Below are 24,603 nucleotides of genomic sequence, written 5' to 3'. Positions count from 1 at the left end.
AGAAGAAGAAGAAGAAGAAGAAGAAGAAGAAGAAGAAGAAGAAGAAGAAGAAGAAGAAGAAGAAGAAGAAGAAAACAACTACCCCACCTGGGCACATTCTCAAGTGATTCCATATCCTACTTGAGGGACACCTGTCATGTTTATCACAGTCACAAGGAAACGAATCTGCCTAGACGTCCATCAACAGATGAGGAGACAATGAAAATGTGGTATAAATACACAAAGGAATTTCAGCAATAAAAAACAGAATTATGAAATTTGTAGGAAAATGGTCAGAACTGGAAAATTCCACATTAAGCAAAGTACAGGCACAAAGAAAGACATACACCGTATGACCTCACGTACATGTACGCTGAGCTTCTAACCGCTAGCTATGCATGCTCAGGTATAGCGGCTAGTTTTCTGAGCACTGACTATGCATATTCAGGTATAGCAGCTAGTTTTCTGACAACCTGACACGAACTTGTGTTACTTGAGAAGAAGAAACTTGAGTTGAGAAAATACTTCCATTAGACTGGCCCAGAGGCAAGTAAGTCTATGTGGCACTTCTTGTTTAATGACTGATGTGGTAGAGCCTAGCCCACTCCTGGGCAGGTGGTTCCAGGTTGTATAAAAAGCAGCTACGCAAGCCTTGGGGTGAGAGCCAGTAGCAATGTTTCCCCCATGCTCTCCCTTGAGTCCCTGCCTTGGCTTCCCTGATGAGGGGGCAGTAACCTGTAAGACAAATAAACCCTTTCTTCCCCACGTTGCTTTTGGTCATGATCTTTAAACAGCAGAAGAAACCTAAGCAGGATACCAGGTGAGGCAAATAAGGATCAAGGCCATTAAAATAACAAGAAGCAATGTGCGAGGGGTGGGGGAGGGGGTCCTTTAAGGGAAGGGAATGGGGAAAATGAGAATAAAATGAAAGAGTACAGTAAGTGGGAAGAAATGTCAGGGTAGGAGAGCAAGTAGGCAGAGGAAGGAGAAGTTAGGGGAGAATCAACAAAAACTTAACGTGCGTGAAATAAAAAACCTCATACAGAAGTCCAATATTTTGGAAGCTAATTTTAAAAAGCAGTCAAATAATGTAGCATAGTCTACCATTGATGGGAAGCTCGAGAGAAGTAAGTTTATGAATTACTTCCAGAAGAATCCATTGTACAAACTAGATTTGTCAATACACTAACAAAATATTTTGGAAGGTTATATAGCAATATGCGAGACGCAATTACCCACATGCGTACAAGGATCTCAGCACTTTGAGAAGTTGCGGCAGAGGGATTGTGAATGCAAGACTAGCCTGGGCTACAATAGATAGATCAGACCCCATCTCAAAAATATAAACGAATAAAGAGAAGTTACCTTACAAGAGAAAAAAATCATTTCTTTGATATTTAAAAATATATTATTGAGAAGATATCATTAATATTCTTTTCTATGAATCTTTAAACCCTAGGATGAGAGATCCTGTCTATTGGACCCCACTTTATCTCAAAGCTTCTTTTGGTGCCTGTCATATCCTAGTGCTAAAGATTATTTCTTAAATGAGATACAACAACTTTTAAGAAACATTCTGAAACTAAAGCATATGTGCACTCCCAGCGTCCACAGAAGTCAGAGGAAAGCATTTGATACACCGGAATAGGAGTTACAGACAGTTCTGAGTTTAGATTCAATTTTTCAAAGCTGTATTCTATTTATAATGATGTAATGGCCTGACTTTCAGCAATTTTTGAACAACACAAAGCACCAAAAGCAGCCAAAGTCCTTGTGTCAAAGTCGACCAACAATAATGGATGACCTCACTCCCTTCTCTATGAACAATTTGCTGATTCATGGGTAAATCTTCACACCGGACACAATTTTAAAATATTGTGCTAGGCTAATTAAAGCTTTATATGAAGACAAACTAGTCTCCATGGCTACCTGTTAAGTAAATGGGAGTAAGGTATAGAAAAAACCCAGAGAAGCATGAAAATCACATTATGTTCACAGCCACAATCACATAATGAACGGAATGTCCCAAATGCAAGGCTCCCTGCTCTTCAGGAACCAGAGCCATGGCCAGGTTGGTACCTGGAACTAAACTGAGCTTTAAGTTCAAAGATATAGGTAACCATGGGGCCAGCTCCCCTTTCCCTATTCAGATTGTGTCTGGCCTGAGCTTGTGGAGGACTTGTATACGCTGTCAAAGCCACTGTTGAGTCCGTATGTGCTACAAGCCATGCCCAATGGTACACCAATGGAATGGATGTTGTGGAGTAACCACCCACTTTCTGATTGGATTTAAAGCCTGCTCCTTAAGGTGAATCCCATACCTGGACCAGTCTATGGAACCCCCAAACCTCTGGCTAGACAGGAGCAAACCTGCCACTATCATTCTGCTACATAGACAGTATTAAACCAACTTCTGATGATTATCATTATAGTCCTAGATTAGCGCATCTCTCGTGAGGATGAAAGAAGCTTCTTTTTTGCAGTAGATGGCAGGCAATTCATACAGACTCATGACTGGCCAAGAGGTGTAGATAGAAGACAACCAAAATGCTCATCTAGAAAAGGGACATTTATATCACAACTCCTCTTCCTCCTCCCCAGTTCAGGGATCTTGGGTAAGAGAAAGCTGACAGAATCAAAGAGTCAGAAGAAGTGGACAAATACAAGGGAACTGTTTTCTGGACACATCGGGTTGCATGAGGCCCCACCTTTAGCTGAAGAGCTACTGACTACTGACATCTGCTGGCAATGGGAAAGTCAGTTTGAAGGGTGCGACTCCATGAGGGGTTAACCACACATCTGTAGTTAGCCAAACACCCAAGAGGACGTGAACAACACAAGCTGGACTTGGTGGTCTTTAAATAAACAAAAAAGGACACAGAATTCGGTAAAGGATAAGAAGGAGATCTGGGAAGAATGGGGCAAGGAAATGAATGTAACCAAAATTCTCACATGAAAGTCTCAAAGGCGCAAGGCAAAAGCTGTCTAGAAGACAATATGAAGCTGAGAAGACGGCGGGCAGACAGACGAGTGAAAGAGCAGGAGTGGCGGGGAACATGCTCAACATACAGTGTATACATGCAAAAACCATCAAAGAACATTTAAAATAATGTTCCAGTAAGACGCTCTAGTCTTCAAAAACACTACTATTTATAATTTTTAGAATTAGAGTTGTATTTATTTGGAACTTTCCAAAAGACACAACATGAGCATGGTTATATGTAAGTCTTAGTACACAAAAATAATTTTTAAAAATAGATACTATAGCTGAAACGCTGGTCACTGAGTTTAGAGACTGAGTATTACTAGCTCCTTTAACCACTTTCTGTGAACTAAAATTGATTATGTATGAAATGTTCATTAAAAAAAAATCATAGGAGTTGGCACTCTACAGGCGCCAAGCTGTTAATAACTTCCTACTCAATGAGATAAAGTTTTCTACTCAACAGAATCAAAAGTAATGAGTTTTAAATAGGATACAATTACAGGCGCATCATTCAGACCCCCTTTTCTGTTGGTTCAGATCCAGCTCCTTCTGGAAGCTGTGAGAGTTTACTATGTGAAAGCCTTGCCAAATCAGGCCCAGGAATCCACCAGTTAAGTGTCCTGTTGCTGGCCTGAAACACATCTGCAGTTCAACGCACAGTGTTCTGCAATGTGTCCACAGGAACTGGTGAATGTATGCATGCACTTGCTCACTCCTGGAGCGTTGTGTTTAATACCTGTGTAGACACCAGGCTCTCCTGTGGATAAATACAACACTGTTTTTCGGGCCCAGGCTATAAAGAAGGCAGTGGCTTGGCTTATTCACCGTACTGCCCTTGATATCTAGAAAAATGTTTGTTACTGAATTTAGGAATCTTAGATTGGTGGTAAATGGCTTGAGGATCATTTGTATCTTCCTGGATCAAGAACAGAAAATATTTCATAAACGAGAATGGGTTACCTATTGACACTAGCAGATTTCCCCCTTGACAAAGAAATTTGTGAGGACTGATAAAATGTTAATTTCAATATTGAAATCTATATGGACTTTTCTGCTGCCTTGGTACTTATATATAATCTACAAAGTCCTCTGAATTATTCCTTCATGTTTCTATCATCTTACTGTTTTGCTTTGTCTTAGTGCTTGCACAGGAGAAAGTGCCAACTCTTCTGGAACAACAGTAAGACACACACGCATACACACATGTGCATGCACACACAGGCGTGCACGCAGACACACTGCCCTGGACAGTTCTACATGGCAAAGGTTGGTCACACATGAAACCCCCAGTGAGTCAGTTGACTCAGAACTTCCACGCTGAGAGGCTTCTCAGCCGGTCACCCTGTCCTGTGCTCTCCCAGGGGATGAAGGTGGAGAGAGGCGAGACCCGCCTGTGACGCTCACGCTCTATCCAGAGGAATCGTGCCCCCATCATTGCTCTCTCTCCTACAGCTGAGCAAGAATGTACCATGCCATGTGGTGGGCACTTTGCATATGGGCTCTGGGTGAGCTCTGCTCTGCATTCTCTAGATTCCCCTCCACTTACTACAGCTGATGTTCTTTTTTATAACTGTCCTTAAAAGTCACACACAATAATTACTTTGATCACTGAGAGATGACTGTGAACATAAATGTTCCCTCTAGTAAAAGTCCACCTTTTCTAGAAAAAGGGGGGGGGGGCATTCAAGAGATTCTTATGGTGCTAACAAAATTTCTTAAAATAAGAGTCAAGGTTAGCTTTCTACATATACAATAATGAACGCAGTCATATTTTGAACTTGACCCACAGGGGGGGGGGAGAAACTGACACATTTTTATGTATGGGAAGACTCTGAAATCGTTCAGTTTATACTTCAAAAATGACTCCTAAGATAAAAGAATAATTTCTGACATCTTTCCTGTTCATATTTGAGTGTTAGAAGACCCCCTCCCTCGCTCAAGTATTAGTTTAACAAGGTGAAAATAAACCCGCTGTTGCCCATCTGCTAGGGAAAAACTTACTCTCTTTAACTTGGAGGCAGCCTCTCCAGAACGGATTGCGGTCAGCAAGCTCTGCCGAACCTGCTCCGGGTCAGAGCTTTGGAATGTTAGAGAACTCTGCCTCTTAAGGGTGAGCGATGGGCCATCAGCTGGAGTCAGCATTTGAGAACTCTGTTCGTTCGGTACAGGTTTATTTTTCTACAAAAAAAAAAAAAAAAATGAACGTAAGGTATTTTTATGAATTCCAAGAGAAGAAAGGCCTGCTTTTACAAACTGTGTTATCGAGAGCCCTTTTAAGACCACACTTGCTGTGCTAGTGATGCAGACACAGGTCTGTATCTCCGCCCTTCACTCAGTCGTCTCTGTTGGTGGAGCCCAGCTGGGAGATGAACTCCCTACCTTCCTTTCTCTGCAGAGCAAGCTGTGGAAGAAAAATGCTACCTCTTTTTTTTTTTGTTTCATGAACAAAGTGGCAATTTGACTGGGTGTAAATCAAAGAACACTGATATTGCCAGCACAGAACTGGCAACCAGTGCCAAAACTCAAGATAAAAAAAATCCCACCAACTGAAAAATCAACCCATTTTCACGGTTCTAACACAGTCGGGAAAATGTACAAGGCTGTTGAATATACCAACTAGTTCACACGTTAGAATCCAGTGTGCCATTTAACAGGGGACTATCAATGTCTCTACTACACTTAACTGAGTTTTTTTGTTTTGTTTTGTTTTGTTTTGTTTTGTTTTGTTTGTTTCTAGAAGCAACAGGAACCATGGACTGACTAGGGTTTTCCCCCATTTGATTAAAAATAAATGTTAAGAACTTCCAAACTAAATACTCAGAAATTCAATTAAACCTCTTAAGAACAAATATTTAGCAACTGATGTAACTTGGAAGTGTTATATCAAGCAATCTTAAAAATGTCTTTTACAAACTGTCAAATCCCTATCTTTACTTTTTCAGTGAACTGAATAATAAAGCTGAGACAGTGTCTCAAAACTGCATCGACGAAATTAAGCTGTTATCATTTAGGAACATGATACATTTCAGGGAAAAGGCAGACTCTACCTCCAAGTCCAAAATCCATCACTCTATCACACATACATCCTGATGTTGGATAACACCAGTAAACAGAAACGTCCAATGGACGAGGAAATACTCTTCAAGATAAATACTGCCTCGGCATTAAAGAAAATATTTACTTGGCATTGGGGTCACTGGTCTCTTAGTCTAGGAATGTTTGATAAAGCTGTAAAAAGCACTCCTGGAGCTGCCACACAAACATGGAAGTCCTCTTTAAACACCACCAGAGCAGAGTACACACTGTAGGTTTTTAAAGATGGCTTGTGGATTACCATGAATCACACTGTGAATTTCAGAGCCTCCTTAGACTATTTTATGGGAACCCAGAAAGCAAAAGGCTTAGTTGACAATTCAGGTCAACGGGACTTTTTTTTAAAACGACCATGGTTGGATGGAAGTTTGATCTTCGTGTATATGGTGGGAACTAACATAACAGATAATTAAGAAAAACTACATTTTTAAGGCCACTTCCATTTTCAATTATGTTACATGTGATATGTTTGGTAAGCTGAGGTTTAACACATGTTACAGACAGGCAATGTACAACTGAGACACATCGGGCCCCTCCAGTCTCTGACACCATTTGTTTCAATTAAAACTACTTACTTGGCTATTACATACTGCTATAAAAGTAGATAAAAAAAGAAAGTAAATCATAATATCCAAACAGTTAAAAAAAATAGCAAAGCACAGGAGAATAGTCAATGCTCTACACTCAGCAATTATACATGCTTATGAATGACATGTTAACATACTTCCTAACGAAACAGCTATGTAACAATGACCTTCTACCTATATGAGTGCGTTGTAACTCTCAGAGTAAAAAAGTCAGATTCGTAACTATGTCCAGTCTGTTCCCAAAGAGCTTAGTTCAAAGTTCAGCAATACACAAATGCACCAAAGTACTGCTATAAAATGGGCTGTCCCTTACTTTAACCAAGCCATACTGGAATCTGATTATCTATATTGGAAAAGCTAAGGCTTACCTTCTCAACATCGTCGTGTTGGGGAACCACCGCAGGTGTATCTACCTTGTGTGTCTTTTCACCCTCCCTGTTAGCTGCAGGCTGGGCAGAGCAGTCCTCACTGGGTGATTCTGGACGCGCTTTACTGAACGACTGTGACCGCTTCACCACAGCAAGGGCAAAGGGGGAGGGGCCAGAGCTGGAGTAGGGTCGCGGGGCCCCGAAAGTTTTCAAGGTCTTCAGGTTTAGTGATGTCCCCTGACCACCAGGGGGCTTGGGGGCTACAGGGGGATGAGAGTTCTCAGGAGGAAGAGCCACAGGTTTGGGGGCTACAGGGGTAGGAGAGATCTCAGGAGGAAGAGCCACAGGCTTGGGGGCTACAGGGGGAGGAGAGACCTCAGGAGGAAGAGCCACAGGTTTGGGGGCAACAGGGGGAGGAGAGATCTCAGCAGGAGAAGCCACAGGCTTGGGAGCTACAGGAGGAAGAGATATCTCAGCAGGCTTCTGGAGGATTCCATCAGTTTTTGAAATATTGGACAGCGGAGCAGAATGAGTCCTTTCACTTAAGGGAGAAAGAATTTGCTCTGGAGGGGGCCGTGAGTCTCTCTGCACCTCTTTGGTTGCTGGTTCTTTGGGAGTAGGCCCAGGGAGCGTGTGGACACTCTTAGCTGCTGCGGAAGTCACATAGTGGCCTGATGCTCTCTTCTGCATCTGCAAAAAAAACGAACTTGGTTTGGCCTGGGGATTTGAAGCTCGGGCTCGAAATTTTGACTCCAGAATATTGTTTATGTCCTCCAAATTTGGTGCAAAGGGAACGCCGACGGTGTCCATAGTCACCCTGGGAGGTTTCGAGGGGTTCTCGGCACCAGTAGGTGAGCTCAGAGTCCTCTGCAAAGGGCGCTCTGTGCCTGGGCTGGGCTTTGGTTTAAGGTCAGGCTGAGGCTCATGGGAGCCTCTGGAAGTAGCAAGGGCTTCTTCTGTTTGCATGGCTGTTTCTTTCGTATTCTCAAGCACAGGCTTCTGCCCTGCAGCATGCATCTTTTGGCCATCTTTATCCTCCAGTGTTTCCGATTCCCAGGCTTTCACTAGCTCCAGGGACTTGGGAGGCACTATTTTGTATGTCGTCATTCCAATTTTAGGGATATACTCTCTCGTAATTTCATTTGACGGTTTTGGCTTGGGGCTGTAGTCCTGTCTGTAAAGTGGAGAATTCTTCTGGTAAAGAGCAGCTGGAATCTTGTCACTTCCATCTACAGGAGACATAGGGCCATCGTTCCCAGGCGCGCAAGCTGGCTCTTTTGTGGGGAGTCTATCTTGGACATGTGTTGGGGTGCTGGGACTCCTAGATGCCTTTGAGGCATTTACAGAATCTTGGAGACTCGAGGACGAGCGCTGGGTTGATCTGCTGCTAGTTGGAGTCTGCACACTCTCCTCAACCTTGAGGTCAGACGAATTATGGTCTGCATGATTCCCATCAAAACTGCTGCAGGCAGGGGTGGCCTGAATTGCTGCATCTTGCATTTTTGTCTTTTCTACGCTTGGTTGATTCATTTTTGGATCAGGTCCTGATGGTGCAGCATGATCCGTTCTACACACAGGAGAGCCTGAGAGTCCACTAGTTGCCACGTCCACGGCTTTCTCTGGGGCTTTGCCTTCTATGGCCGTTTCTGTTTTCCTCAGTCTGTCTTTCACATGATCTGTGTTTGTGGCACAATCATGTGCCACAATTTCATTTTGAACTATTGAGAGAAAAAAAAATACTGTCAAGCATGTATGAAATATATGTGCCTGTGTTTGTTTTCTATGACTATTACAAATTTTTCACTTTAACACAGATTGGACAATAAACATTCATACACCTTTGCTCTCATTCTCTTAAAATGTATTATCACACATTCCTTGAATTCTTTCCTGAGCATTATTCTGTTTTCAAGTTCAATCTCATGTTGATATAAAGTGTCTTGGTATTTTGTTATGTGCTACAAAGACTTCCCAGAAAGTCATAGGTACACTGAAGTGCATGGCTTGCAGTAATCAAGTAACAAAGTTAAAACAGAAGAAGGGTATCAATAGGAACTGAATGGATGAAATAGATGGAAATAGTTTATAAGGACAGCATGATCCTACACCAACTGGCAGAAGTAAACCAATTACATCATGAGAAAAATAAGAAACTGCCCTTAATTTGGGTGTAAGAATGGGGAAATGGGGCTGGAGAGATGGCTCAGAGGTTTAAGAGCACTGACTGCTCTTCCAGAGGTCCTGAGTTCCCAGCACCCACATGGTGGCTCACAACCATTTATAATGAGATCTGGTGCCCTCTTCTGGCCTGCAGGCATACATGGAGGCAGACTATTATATACATAATAAATAAATCTTACAAAAAAGGAAAGAATGAGGAAATGGTGGCAAATGATGTTGCCTACTTATAAGGCTTGAACATCGGGCAGGCAAGTTCCATCCGAAGTGTGGCAATTTGAGTACGAAGTAAAAACGTGCTTTGGGGAACAGGGAGGAACTCAGGCCACAGAAAAGATGCATAGAAGAATACAACTCTTTAAGACCTGAGATTTAAATCGATAGCATCCAAAGGTATAACAACATCATAAGGCTCAGACATGACAGCTAAGAGTCCACCCTGGAATTATGATGTCCATGTTCAAATCCTCAGTCCATCACTTACTGTAAGACAGTATCTTCAATAGTAACAGCTCCCAAAATATTCATAAATAAGACAGATATGAAAGGAGACAACGCATAAGAAAATTTATTCAGCATGTTTTAAGAATAGTCTACGACATCGTGTTGGCCATCAGTATTGGTTTCTAACACTTACCGTGCTCTTGGTTTGGTTCCAATGTCTTCAAGTCTCTAATACTGTCAGATACTGTGTCTTCATTGTTCATATCATATATGACAGGATTATTTGGCCCTCTGGAAGACATGACATTGTATATTATATGTGGAGGTTATTCAAACACACCATGAAAAAAAAAACAGGCAATACTTCTTTCAAAGACAGATGGACTGAAATAATCACCCTTTCCTGCCAAATATTAGAACTTTGAGAGCAAAGAAAAACATAACAGAGGAAATGCTGCCATGAAACATTGGCTTCAGTACACTTGTCCTATTGCAAAGGAAGATGCAAGAGGCTTGGTGAAAGGAATTTCTTCCAAATGAATGTCTTTACTTAGCTGTCAGGAGCCATTTTCTTTTAAGAAAAGGAAACGAAAGGGAACATTTTAGTCTCGCATCTGGCAGAACCAACTGCATAAATCAGGATGTGAACTGACCTCACTGACTTTTTTTTTTTTTTTTTTTGCTGGCTAAAGAGTTTAATTTGGAGACAATCCCACGCAAATTTGGTAAAGCTCTAATGAAGACAGCTTATGCTGGTTGTTCAATTTCATCTTTATTCATAGCACTGAAATTCAAACACAGGATTAGTGGACTAGAGGCATTTGAAAAATTCCTGCATCAGGTGGACAATACTGCTTGCATCTCAGACTTGACTATTAAGCCACAATGCTGGTGGCTTAATCTACTTCTAATTTGTGGAGCATTTTCACCGTCCAGGTAGTGAAAACCCTCAGATGCATTCAGTACAAAGTCAAAACTCAATGCTTTATTTGGGTCAAACAGATAATAGACAAACAAACAGACAGAAACATTTTAACTACAAGTGATAGTTTCCTGACATGGGTATACTATGTCTCTTGAATTGGGTTTCATTTGAACACACTTACATGTAGCTTGCTACCTTATTAGTAAGGATTTCCTAAGGACAGTATGAGAGAAAATCTAAACAAAATGGCCAACCATAACTAAGCTTAAAATACCAGTTTTCTCTCAGAACAACAGCATTAACCAAACAAACCACCACCACCACTCGTGGCCTAGAAAGTACTTACTTTCCCTCTGTGTTTCTGCCTTCTTGGCTTTGTCCCTTGGAGCCTGGAGAGGCCTCTCCATCACTAAGGCTGAGGGCTGAGTCAGGATCATTCTCCAACGCATTTGTTCTATCAGTAGATTCCGAAGGGACATCAGGCGATTTCACAGAACCACTTCCAGCCTGATCTTTGGATGACTCACCCAGTTCTTCCTTTTCATCTATCTCTTCAAGACTATAATCAGAGCTTACACCAGCTACAAAGAAATGCAGATACAATCCTAAATATTCACTGGCCCTTTTCATCACAAGCAATCTAGCAAGGAGGGGGTATTTATAATAATAATTAGCTAGCATTTTAAACCGTGGCTCCAAACTAACAGTGAAATGTTTTTCTAATGAGGAATGGTGAGGGTCTCCGGGAAGCAGACCATCTCACACGGGTGTCATCCTAGAACCACGTTCTATCGCTCTGGGCTTTCATCACTGAAGGTGAATCTTACAAAGGTCACATAACTGCATTTAGAAATCAATACCTTTGATTAGGTAACGTTAGAGGCATGCGATAATAATGTGAATTAAACAAATTAGCAACTTGAAACTCAGATTTAATAAAACATTTTTTTGTACTGCCTACTAGTATGCCTTCGGACTGCCTCAGCAGGTATTAGCACTAACTGCAGTTGAGAGAACCTGGGTCTCCTTTTGGAAACCCTGATGCTCACATACATTCTGCTACTAATCCTATGACAGGGGGTCAAGAATTGTGAAAATTCTTTAAGAGTTTCTAATGTGCAATTTATACTAAAAGTCACTTATCTAACTGCTTAGTGTAATTTTTAATAACAAAATACAAAGATCAAATACTGCAAATTAATGTTTATTCTTACTCGGGATTTTTTTTTCTGCTCTTAGATATGATATACTAGCCCTCTAACTTTACACATGCTAGGTTAAGACTTTGCTACATACTGAGCTGTGTGCACAGCCATGTTATAATATTGTCCCCAGTCAGTTTCCCAGATTGGCCTTGAATATGCTCTGTAGCCCAGGGAGGCTTAGACACGCAATCCTCCTGCCTCAACTTCCGGAGTAGCTAGAATTACAAATCTGAGGCAGCAGACGCATTTTCCAGCTTTTATTACCATTTTGGGATCTCTTGCTTATTTCGTTTCATTTTTCCTTTGTTGTTAAGGTAAATCTTCTGTTTCCCCGGCTGGCCTCCAATTCTTGTACCCCTGAGTGCTGGTAAATACAGGCACAATCCACTACATCTAGCTGAAGCGACTCCCTCTGACGCTTTCTCCTGTGCTCCAGAAAGTGTGACGTACACACACAAGCGGGCAGCCACGCTCACATTACTTCTCATCATCTCAGCGTACCGTAAAGTCAAGTATGTTACACTCAGTGTTCTCAAGCCGCCCCCACCACTTCCTATATTTAAATCTTAGCCCATACCGACACGCATGTGTGTGGCAGCCCTTCTCAACGGTTTTTGGATAATATCTCATCCTACAAGAATTTCTTTCTATCGTTATTTCTTACTGCCCACAACCAATGGCAGCAGGGTCAGAAAAGGAGACACTCCAGCAACAAAGTGCTCTCATCGCCCTTGCCAACATTAACTGTGAAAGTTAAGCTACCCATGAGGCTCAAGACTTTTGCTTAAACAAACTGAACATTTCCATTTACGTGACAGTATCCGAGTGAAGCTTAATTTAACCTGGAGAGAGGGCAGTAGGGCCGAATGCCATTGCTCCAGTGGACAGACCACCCATAAATCATACCAGGAGTTGAATTTTAGTGTTAGACAGGAACGTGTGTCAACTTCTGATCTTTGAAAAACAATATGAGCCAGGAGTCAAGTCACATACTTTTAATCCCAGTCCTGGAGAGGCAAAGGCAGGTGGGTCTCTATGTGTTTCTGGCCAGCCTGGTCTACAAAGAAAGTTCCAGGCCAGCTTGGGCTACAGACCTTGTCTCAAAAAAAGAAAAGAAAAGAAAAGAAAAGAAAAGAAAAGAAAAGAAAAGAAAAGAAAAAGGAAGGAAGGAAGGAAGGAAGGAAGGAAGGAAGAAAACAAGCCAAGCGCTGGTGTTAGTACAGCTGTTTCATTCACAGATATTTGAGTACTCACAAAAGCTAAGGAATTTGAATTTACGTAAGTTTGAAACAGATGAAGATGAAATGCAACTAATATTTCAAGGAATGTGTTTGCTGCATTTGAACTGTCAAACAATTAAACTTAACATTTAAATATGGTCTTTTCATATGTCATGTGTTTTTCCTGGTTATCAACAAAATAGAAAAATTGCTTGACAGATACTGTGCCTCTGGTAAAATATAGCTCTATTAAATCAATCCTAAACACGCCCCTCTTTCTAGTCAGCACCGTACTATGACTATGGATGGATGAGTTCAAACTTAATTGTCCAGTTTACAGCTTAGGAATATTTGGGTCATTTCCCCTTTGGAGGAGATTACTATGATGGAATCTGTAACACTGAAGGTCTTGTGTGTATGTGAGCTTTAATTTTTCTTGAAAACAAAAAAATACCCATGGCAATATTTGTTGAGTCATATAGGAAAAATGAGTGTGCACATTTCGTTTTAATTTTACACCATTATAAATATCATTAAAGCGTATTTAATGATAGCAGAGTGGGCGGTCCCTGTCCCCTTAGCATGCAGGACTGGCATGAATCTCCAAAACCACCCCAAAAACTTCTCATCCAACTGTTTGCCAAAGACCGCAAACAACTCTACATTATCACAAGGAGCCTGTGACAGCGTACTATTTTTAAACGACTAAATTGAAATGATAAGGGGCTCTTTTTTGAAGTCATTAAAAAGTGAGTACATTTACGAGGAGATCCAAATATTAGGCAACTCTAATGCTGTTCTATCCTAAAACAAAATAATCCTACTTTTAAAAGAGAAAAGGCATCTGAGAGTAACATGAGAAAAAAATAAGTCATAAGTCACACAGCTCACATGGGAAGTTCAATAAAGAATACTTGGAAATATTCTCTTTCTTATATGTTCATGGGAGATAATAAAGTCCAAGGAGCCCTTCCGAACAATGCAAGCCAGAGTGATCCTCAGAGCCACTGAGCGACTTCTCTTCTGCTATGCCTTGCTTATTTCGATAGTGAAGGAAAACCACACATTTCAAACCTGCACAAGGTGGAGACACTTACTTACTTACAAAAGGTTTTACAGAGTATAATAAGTAAACTGATCTCTACTCAATGGCACCTTCCTCTGCATATACCAAAGCCACAGCCAGTCAAGGCCTGAGCACCTACACGTCAAGGATGCTACAGCTGCCTCTGGAGTTCCAGGGCCCTCAGAGAGCGAGAGTTCATCCGCCGGCTTGGGCACAGTACACTGCTCCTGGCTTAGGAACCGGGGGCCAGGGGAGCCATCTGCCAAGGAAGGAGAGTCTGTGGAAATGGCACTTAGACAAGAGAGTTAAAAAAAAAAAAAAAAAGCAAGCAGACATCAAGACGCGGTGGGAAGTCAGTGCTGTTAGCTCACATTTACCCATGGAGTAGCTCTGAAAAGGGAAAGCGAGAAGCAGACATGGGACCAAGTTTGAGGAGCCTGCCCATCTTTCCACGATATATTTTATGTTGGCGACAGCCTCTGATAAATTTCCTGTGTGGAATGAGATGTTGAGACTGCTCTAAGAAAAAAAAAGCACTACTACTTATATAATAGCAATGTCTTAAATCATAAACAGGATTCTTCTTTGACTTAAAAATCTCAAATTCCTAAGCACCATGCAAGAGTCAAGATTCAAGGTCAGCGACTCCTAAACTCATTCAACTTTGTGAATAAAAATGGGACAATCTAGGTACTCATATCTGGCAGAATCTCCATGCCAATGTACTTGAGGTGTTCTTTTCTTCCTAAGGCAGGGTGGCCTGGTACTATGGATCCCCTGCTTCAGCCTCAATTCCGGATGCACATCACTACCCGCAGTTCCTAGTCCTTCTTACAAAAGCTACTAAGTAGTTACTACTGAACTATTACAAACAGATCAAATTGTTTTTTAACCTCATTTACTTGCGGAGAATCCACAGTGTGGGCTATGTTGTGGAAAGTATTTGCATAGGAAAAAAACAATTCATCATCAAAGTAGGACAGCGTGAATGCTGAATTAATTCATACCCAAAGCAGCTGTTGAAAGAGACTGTGTTGAACTTTAAGTCTCTGAAACAAACCAAAGAATCTCCCCACTGTGGTGTGACCCTACCTAGAAGGAGGCTATTAGCTGTCCACTAGATAGTGCATAAGGAAAACAGAGCGAGCACTCAGGGTCCAGCTCTAGAACTGGAACTTTCGTCTCTGCCAGTTTCTTATCCTGGTGTCTAATCTCCAGGGGAGGAAACAAAGAATTCATTTCATAGACCAAAAGGGGGAAATGAGGTCAAAGTATTCCAATGTCTCAGTATGAGGAGCATTCCGGTTAGATTCATTCCTCATGTCAGGGCATTTCTTTCCTTCACAATGGCAGCGTGCAGCGACGGGGGTCATACCTGGGCTGGACAGCACCTCAGGAGAGTCTGCTTCTAAAGCGCTGTCCGGAGCAACTCCATCTTCCGAAAGCAGGGCTGAAAGATGCAAGATAACCCATAACGAGTCACACTCACATGAGAAACGACTCCTGGGGAATTTCCTGCTATCACTTCATCCAGGAAGGATGAACTTAAACCACGCAGCTGTGAAAGGACTACATGCACCCCACCCTCCATCCTCACTCCTATGGAGTGAAACCCGGAATGGCAGTATCTTCTGAATTAATCTGCACACTCTTCGCACACTCATTACGATAATGAAGTGGTATTAATTTTGCCATTTTTCATTGCAGACTTTCCAGAAGCACTTAAGCAATAATAATCAGGCTATTTTAGAAGTGTGCGTGTGTGTGTGTGTGTGTGTGTGTGTGTGTGTGTGTGTGTGTGTGTGGGAGAGAAAGAGAGAGAGAGAGAGAGAGAGAGAGCGAGAGAGAGAGCAAAGTGCACATCCTAAGTTCCAGTTCAGTTCCCAGGGACAGAAGCAGACAGATCTCTGAGTCTGAGGCCAGCCTGGACTGATAAGGGAGTTCTAGGCCAGTTTTCAATATATATATTGAAAGCCTGTTCAGAAAGGGGAAAAACAAAAAGCTGTGTCTCACTGCTTTACTGACTGTATTAGAACACGAAGCCAATGCAGTAGAATACCATTATCAGACGCAAGGCTGCTGCCATCGTTCTGCAGGGGTGTTTTCGAAGGTGGGGCGGGTGCTTTTCGCTTTGTTCTTTTCAGAGACAAAGTTCCTGAGGAGCTACTGAGCTGCAGGGACCCTGTCCTCACCATGACCCCGTCCGTGGAACTCTGTAGGAAACAAAATGGCCAAAGAATCCTATATTTAGCAATCAAGCACAAAACTTCAGGCACGGCCCTGACCTCCACGGCAAACATGTCAAATACAAAAACAAACCACAACGGCCTTCATCCGAGAGTATTTGTAGAGCATCTGCTGTGTACAGATGGTAGATAAGGAGATGGACACGTAAAGAAACAAAAACAAATGGCCCTTCTTTTTTTTAAAAAAAAAAATTAACCTAGCATGGGACTGACACAGAAACTACACTGTGCAAGACTTCAAAGGGACATAATTAAAAGCTAATTTTGGAGGAAAATTCTGGAGAAATTATTAGATGCAAAGGACAGTGTGGAAGGGGCTGGGGAGGTGGGCCAAAGGGTAGTGGGGCTGCAGAAGCGTGAAGCATTGAGCTTGGATCTTTAGCATCAACTTAAAACCCACACATGGTGTCCCACATCTGTAACCCCAGTTGTGTGTGGGGGCGAGGAGAGGAAACCAGTGAATCAAGTGTCACTGGGCAGCCAGTCAAACCAACTCATGAGCACAGGATTCAGTGGGAGGCCCTGTATCAAAGAAATTAAGGTGGAGTGCAAAAAAAAATAAGATACCTACCACTAACCTCTCCACATACATGAATAGGGGAGTGTGCGCGTGCGTGTACGCACAAAAGGAGAAGGGAAGGGAAGGTAGCTGCATATGAAGGGCTGACTTAGGGTCCCAAGATGGGTTAATGGGTAAAGGCTCTAACTTCCAAGCCTGATGACTTAAATTAGAGACTCCTGGGATCCATATGGTGGAAGGAAAGACCGACTTTTGCAAGCTACCTCTGACCTCCACACGTGCAACGTAGCACACATGCATTTGTGGGACAGGCATGCATGCGCACATACACACACATGAATATAAAACGAAATTAAAGAGTTGATTCAGTATGAAGACATACGTGGAAAAACATGCAAGGAAAGTCTACGTGCGACACCGAACTGGAAAGGAGAACGGAAAGGATGCCATGAGGGAAGGATGGGGGAGAAGAATCAACTAAAACACATTTATTCAAGAACGTCATAATTGTAGCTAATATATGTATTCTATGTAAAAAATAAAATGCTGAAAACCACAAAAATACCTATATACACGCAAGCATGCATACATACACGAATATACATCCCCTTCACACATGGCTTCCTTTCCACTTCCACGTCACATGTAGATTTTTATGTGTTTCATGTATATCTTTCTACCAAAAAAATCTAGCTTTGAGCCAGCTCTTTACATTTTTTACATTTATTTAGTGCATGTGTGCATGTGGGTCTGTGTATGTACATGTTTATGTGCATACCTGTCATACCTAACAAAGTCATGTGTGCTACACTGTGGAGGCCAGAAGGCAGCTTGAAACATGATTCAACCTATTCACTCTCTCTCTCTCTCTCTCTCTCTCTCTCTCTCTCTCTCTCTCTCTCTCTCATCTATCTAGATCTATCTATACACAGACACACAGACAAACGTGCATACATATACAGAGAGAGGCAAGCCCTCTGAGGTCACCTGCCCCACAGCAGGTGACTGTTAGCAGACCCTAAGACAAGCATCATCCAGCAGGATGGCTGATGCCTCCGGACAACTGCCTCACCTTCTTTATTTCTGCCCCTTACAAGAAAACTGTTTCACAGACATGTATATATAGTTCAATCTCCTACTTTGTACTGGAATCCCTCCAACTAAAATTTTCCAAACTTTTGATCCATTATTACTTTTGCTCAAAAAAAAATAAACCCACCAAACTTGACCATGAGTGACATGACAGTCATGTAACACACTCCTTGACTTGACCTGCGCAGCACTAAGCACGGATGAACACTGCTATTCAAACTTCGCCTTACCCGTGAGATGCCGCCCTCCCTACTCTCCACAGCCCCACACCACAGCTACTCCATTTTGCTGTTCTTTGCTGTTCATCTCCTAAAGAACACCTGTGGGACTCACCCACAGTATGTAATTCGTTTTAAGTGTCTATGTTCGTTCTCTTGGCAACCCCACGGTTCTCTGGATTTTAAGCGTTCCTGACATAATCATGAACCCCAAACTCAGGTCTCCACCCCAGACCACTCTTCCAGATCCACTAAAAGCTTTAAGGATACTTGATGCTGGCATGTCTCCACCTGAGCTCTTGACAACCACCACTCTTCCTTCATCCCCACAGCTGCTTCCCTCACAGTCTTCACACGCCTTGGCAATGAGAAAGCTGTGTTTCTGTCTTCCAACCGCCTCACCCGCTCTCTCCACCCACACTGCCTCTGGTCTGTTGGGTCGTTCCTTAACATCCAGCACCCAGATGCCATCCATCGCTCTCTGACTCACTGAGAACCGTCTAAATGGACTTCATTCTACGCCACTTCTTATCAACAAAAAGACTTTAATTAGATGCACATCACAGTGAGCTCCTTTACTCAAAATCCACTGATGACTTTTTGTTGGCCCAGGAAAAAAAAATTCTAAGTGATAACATCTAAGATCTCTTTAATAATCTCCTTCTCCAAGATGGCTGACTCAGATCAGCCACACTGCCTTCTTGCTATCCCTACCTCAGGGTGGCTCTCTTTGCTGTTCTCTGGGTCTAGAGCTCTCTCTTCTGAGGATCATAGCCCTCATTCTCTGCTGGTTATTTCTCATGTGGCGCCTCCTCAATGAAGCCTCGACTCCCAAAAGCTCGCACTTGCTCCTCAGCTTGATGCCTGTGGACTAGCATTTCAGAGTGTTCTCACATACTACAGAGCTGGATTAATTGTTCAATGTCAATTTCCCCTCCAAAAAACCAAAAGGGCAGGGACTTTCTTTTTTCCAATTATGCCCACTGCTGTATTACAACACCAATATCTGACTCATAGAAGTTTTATAATTATTATAAGTAAGAAGCCAAGGTGAACTTGAACTAAGAATACATGCATTATCTTGAGTCGATCGAATTAAAATAATTAAGAACATTAAAGGGCAATGAACAAATTCAGAGAAAATTTTCAATCCTTGTACCTTGCTATTAATCAAGAAAAAATTAACAAAATTACTTTCAGAATTTTAAAAGATTCTTCCAGATGAACCTCTCAAGACAAGGCAAGAAAATAGAAAGGCTTGATTTAGCCCCTGCATCAGGTTCTAAAGACATCTCATAGAGTTGGAACAGTGACGTCTACTGCAGCAGACACTCGGCTACACAAGAATATTAAACATTACAAAGAGGACTTGCAGAACTACTGCAATATATTAAGAAACACACATTATGAGCTTCATTGGAGACCAGTCAATTTACTCAGAATTATTAACGTGTCTAACTGAAGAGAGGCGTACAGAGTGTTCTCTCAGTTTGTAAGATGATACACTCTAATACTTCCTAACAAAGGGGATCTGGAGCAGGAAACATGCCGTTTATTGGCTTAAAAACTTCAGCGCTCTCAAGTATAGAACTTAACCACATTAACCATGAAAACTATGTCAAAAGGAAACAGATTTACTCAAATGGCATCATGCATGTATAATAAGAGTACATGCTACATAGACATTAGCTGGCATTACTATCTGTGTCTATTTTTAGGCTGTGAATGTTACTTTGTAAATAAGAAAACAACAGCTACTGAGATGAGGCAGAGATTTATGGATATAAAATGGGGACATTTAAAATCATCTAGATTTGGTGAGAGGGAAGTGGAATCTGTTTTAGAATCAACTCTAAAACCCAACAGTGCCCGTGTTCTGCACCCATGTTAAGCTTATTGCTTATACCAGGCTTATTGCCTGAAAATCTTAACTCTTAAAAGTCACCTTCATTCCACGAAAGACTTTAATAAAAGTTAAGGTTAACACTAGTTTGTGAAATCTTAGCAATGAGTAGATAAATGTGTACTATAGGATATACACTTGAACAATTTCATAGGTATGTTTAATTTGAATTAACTGTTTACAACTCTTTAGTTTTGACATCAAAATTTATTTCCTTCAGTCAAATTATGATTGAACTTGTAAAAGAAGGTCCAAGTTATTGTTAAGTCTAAAGGGTTTTCAAACTGAGAAAACGGGTTTCTAACTCCCTATGAGAACCTGCCCCGGATAATCACTAGCTACTCAATTCTCTGTCCCGGTTACAGCCACTGATAAGGCCGGGAGCTGTTGGAGAGTCCTGCACCTGAAACAGCAACACACAAACTTTATGACCTGTGAAAAGGGAAGTGAGAACATGCAGGTGAAAGAAAGCGGTAAGGCCAGATGGAAAATCATGGCAGACAGTCCACCTGGACCCACATCTGGATGGGAATTTACTCACTCAAGTGGAATGAGAGCTAACAGAAGGCAGAATTAAGCAGAGTACCCCGGCTTCGCTGAGGACTAGCGTTAGAGACACTCTTGGTTTACACATTAATCGTGGGTACATCGTAACGTGGGGTAGTGAAGTATATCCTGCATGAATCAGAAAGAATGCTGGAAAAAATGTCTTTAAAGGTCAGAAGCAGAGCAGCCCAACTCCAATGATGCTAAACGTTCTATTAAGAAATCTCGGGTTATATTTGCTTGCAAGAATATTTTCATGTTTGGGGAGTGGTGGGTTTAGGGGGACTTAAACAATCTGAAATGATCTTTAGTTTTAAAATGCATTTCCTTTCTATAGGACAGATTCACGTTGTGCTTGGCTAACCTACTAAACAGCATAAAAATGTATTAAGCATCGTATGATTGACATTAGGCTTATCCAAACAGACCATGGCGTTAACTCTTGGTTGAAGATCCCTAAAATAATCTTACAACTTAAGACACACAAGTTGAGCTTAAATATCATTAATTTGAAGATCATTAATATGCCAGATTAAGTGGCATTTAGAAATCTGAGGTACTGAATCTGCGAAGTAGGTAAGCTCTGTAAACAAGTTTTTCTCCTATGACAATGAAATCAGTATTTTATGCCCAATATAAACAATGTCTAAATGGAGGTGAAATAAAGAAAAGTCGCTATAAAGTCTAACAAACACCGCCCATCCCTTTGAGGTTTTGCTGTTTATTTTCTCATGTGTAAGTTTTACACCTGCATAAACACAATTGGCCTTACGTTGGATGGAAATTAAATGTCACTTGCTGTCAATGAAGCAGTTTAAAAATAAAATGCTATTCCTGGTGAACTATGGAAAACCTTCTTTCAAAGACTTAACCTCTGCTCTCTACTCCTTTCTTCTCTGAGCAAAGGCAGCGCCTAGAACTTTGTGCGCTCTATTTCCATATTCTCTATTTAAGTCCATATATAGAGTTCTCGCTAAAAGCTCGGGAGGTCTTACCTCATCAGGATCAACTCAGATTATGCTATCGAAGTGAAGGAGTAGAGAAACAGAAGGGACACATCCTGGACCAGCCAGCTGTGCTGAGCAGGGGGCAACAAGAGGCGTTAGGTATGTATGGGGCCTGCAGTTCTTCAACCCACACCGAGCGAGCAGTCACCTACTCTGCCAATTTTAACACCACTCCTACCAATCTTCTAAAATGAGGTCTATGATAGAAGCCAATACGATAAGAGCTAGATCAACCAGCAGGTGTTCCAAGTGGCAACACCACCAGCAGTCTGTGGCTTTTGTGTCTGATTAAAGTTAACGTCCCCCATGGAATTGCAAGAGGCTGATTTCGTCATGAGATTTGTATCAAATGTATCTAGTATAAAATTCATTATTGGTTAATAATGACATTCGATTCCTCTAGTCAATAAGTTGAGTAAGTGAACATACCTTTCTCACACTTTAAACCCTCTATTTCTTTGTCGTAATGTGGGGTGCTTCTAGAGTGGACTCCTGTGTTACAGGGACCGCAGAGAGCGAGATGCTAGGCATTAAGCCTTCTACGTTACTACTGTTCCTTGGGTCTCAGAGTTCCCATAGGAGTAGGCACTGGGTCCTGGTCACGGCTGACCACAGATCACATTCATCAGGTGAAAGCCTGGCTTACAACATGTCGCAACACAAGAACTCGGAGATTCTGGGAAATTTAGTTACAAAATCTTATCCCTTAGAGGGGAAAACTGAGCAAAGGAGAAGTTCAGTGGAGATGAAAAAGTAGACGGAAATAAAATGGCAGGGAAAAAGAGCCAGACAGGACAAGACTAAGATGATACAGGGTACGTCGGGGTTTAGTAGCCTCCCGTTTACATCGGCACTGGCCCTTTTCTGTGCAAAGAAAAATATTACAAGTTCCAAGGCCTATGCTATGCCCTCGACAGACTTCACATTCCTCCTCTCGAAACAAAGCAGTGTTTTCAGTCCTGTCTCTCCTCATTCGTGAAATATATTTAGGTAATCGAGGCTGATTAGTGACGATCCTCGGCTTTAACATTTTTAAGCCAAGAGATGAGAGCTGAGCTCAGCTGCTCAAAGATGAACAAGAAGAAAGTAGAGCCTAGGATTCAAAGTAAAGGAGAAGAAATGTGGTTATCGCAGGTCCCTGGAATTACAACGAACTGGGCAGACATGTTTTTAGGGGCATGTAAGAAGACAACGAACCAATGACAGAGTAAATGAGCTCAGAACCTATGCCAGAGGGAAGCACCAACTGAAGTTGTAAACGGGGGGGGGGGGGGGGGGGGGGGGGGGGGGGGGGGGCATTTTAATTCAGCCCAGACAGGAAACCAAAGCCGTCGAGCGAGCTTTATCCATGGGCCCTCCCTACAGACTTATGGCTATGTTTCACCTGTGGTTTCTCTTGATGCATGCCGCTTACTAGAGGAGGCAAAGTCTACTCATGCACCACAACAGGAGAGTAGCTAAGCCGACCTCGAATTTCTGACTTCGGTGCTCTGCTGAGGCCTTAGTGCAAAGTGTAAGGCAAGTTTAGTTGTTTTCTCACTGACAAACAAAAAAGAGAACAGTGTGCTGTGTCTACAACTCACTGACAGACAAGGAAGAAAAAGGTGTACTCTGTCTACTCATGGTCAATCTTTTGCTCTTTGAGCATTATTTTTCTTTAAAGTTGAAAACTTTATAATTAACAAGATCCCTTTGCTTATTGGTTTGAAGCAGGACTGAAAGTACAGACAGGGGCTGTGTCGATTATTTGAGTTCTGTTCTTAGAACTTTGCCTGGAATATTAAAAATAAACCCATAAGCAGGCGTGGTAGATTTACTTTCAGTGGCTAATTAGTTAATAAATCTTAGGAAACTTACATCGAAATAATGTACATTATATTTGCCAAAGATGAAGTATTATAGTGTGATAGTACATTTTTCAGATGAATTAACCCACTCATAGTTCTGGAAGTGTAGCCAGATGTACTCTGTATATCAAGCTGCAAATGCCATGGCAACCACTGTTGCTAGGCAACTGAAGAACTATGTGTGGGGTCCACTTTCTGTACAATAAATACAAGAGGAGAGTGGAGGTGAAAATAAAGTGTACATGATAACCTGAACAAAAAAAAAGCAGAAAGAAGAATATTTCTTAATGAGTACAAATTTATAAACTAAATCTATTATAACAGGGGAATGCCTTAATTATTCTCCATAAAATAACTAGAATTAAAATTCACCGAGAAAAATAAAAACAGATGTTTACTTCCTTCATCAGGACAGCATCTGCTTTTAAACCACACTACGTAGGAAAGAGATAAAACTGGGTAAAAGAGGAATGTGAAGCACTCCTAAAATATGCCATCTATTTAAAAACTAATACTCTGGGTATTAAATTTCACTTGCATCATATTAGATGGCAAGAAGTCTCAGTTTCTCAATATTTCAATGTTTTCTGTGGCAGCATGTAAACGGAGACCGACTGAAAGGGCCGGTAGATACTGTGCCTTTTCTGTGCTTGCAGCCACAACCCTGTCCCAAAGGAGGTCAAATACCGTGCTAGCGGCAGGGGAAAGCTATTGAGGGTTGTATGCCTAGGGTTCTAAGCAGTATAGTTTCACCAAAGTGAAAACTTCTCCAAAGGTTTTGTGAATTCTGAGGTCAAGACTTCCAACCATTTCTTTTCAAACCCTAGAACTTCCACTTGAAAGATAAATAAGCCTAAGAGGCCCAAGAGACAAGGCGATCCATTTTCAACTGACACCAAACAGGGTACAGGAATAGATTCCTACACTTAGCTTTCATTCCAAAATTCTGTATTAGTTTCAATTTAAGTCAATACCATTGTGTTTGATAACCCCACTATATATGGCTATGCACGTGACACATAGGAATATAGTGTTACTGTTCATGCATACACTAATGAAGGCTGAATGCCATATATACGATGGTGGTGCACGCCTTTAATCCCAGCACTCGGGAGGCAGAGGCAGGCGGATCTCTGTGAGTTCGAGACCAGCCTGGTCTACAGAGCTAGTTCC

The 24,603-nt window shown here is 41.8% G+C and overlaps 1 protein-coding gene across 4 annotated transcripts in view; it reads right to left on the bottom strand.

The window, feature by feature from the left end:
* The window catches only part of Cobll1 (cordon-bleu WH2 repeat protein like 1), a 146,131-nt gene that overhangs the window by 19,411 nt on the left and 102,117 nt on the right, over positions 1–24,603 (bottom strand). For 2 of the 4 annotated variants that reach the window (XM_050122204.1, XM_050122212.1), the window contains 7 exons: positions 16,111–16,264; positions 15,427–15,501; positions 14,191–14,310; positions 10,907–11,141; positions 9,829–9,926; positions 7,014–8,731; positions 4,967–5,143 (listed from right to left, as the gene is read on the bottom strand). In XM_050122204.1, coding sequence (XP_049978161.1) covers positions 4,967–5,143; positions 7,014–8,731; positions 9,829–9,926; positions 10,907–11,141; positions 14,191–14,310; positions 15,427–15,501; positions 16,111–16,264 — 2,577 coding nt within the window. The remainder of the gene's footprint in view (positions 1–4,966; positions 5,144–7,013; positions 8,732–9,828; positions 9,927–10,906; positions 11,142–14,190; positions 14,311–15,426; positions 15,502–16,110; positions 16,265–24,603) is intronic. The other 2 variants (XM_050122214.1, XM_050122221.1) reach the window with 1 other exon arrangement.

Source organism: Alexandromys fortis, unplaced genomic scaffold, assembly GCF_014885135.2.
Source record: "Alexandromys fortis isolate MF-2015 unplaced genomic scaffold, M_Fortis_MF-2015_v1.1 scaffold_8_9099976_23576923, whole genome shotgun sequence".
Lineage (NCBI taxonomy): Eukaryota > Metazoa > Chordata > Mammalia > Rodentia > Cricetidae > Alexandromys > Alexandromys fortis.
The sequence above is the reverse complement of the archived record's forward strand: the minus strand, read 5'-3'. Positions and strand labels throughout refer to the sequence as shown.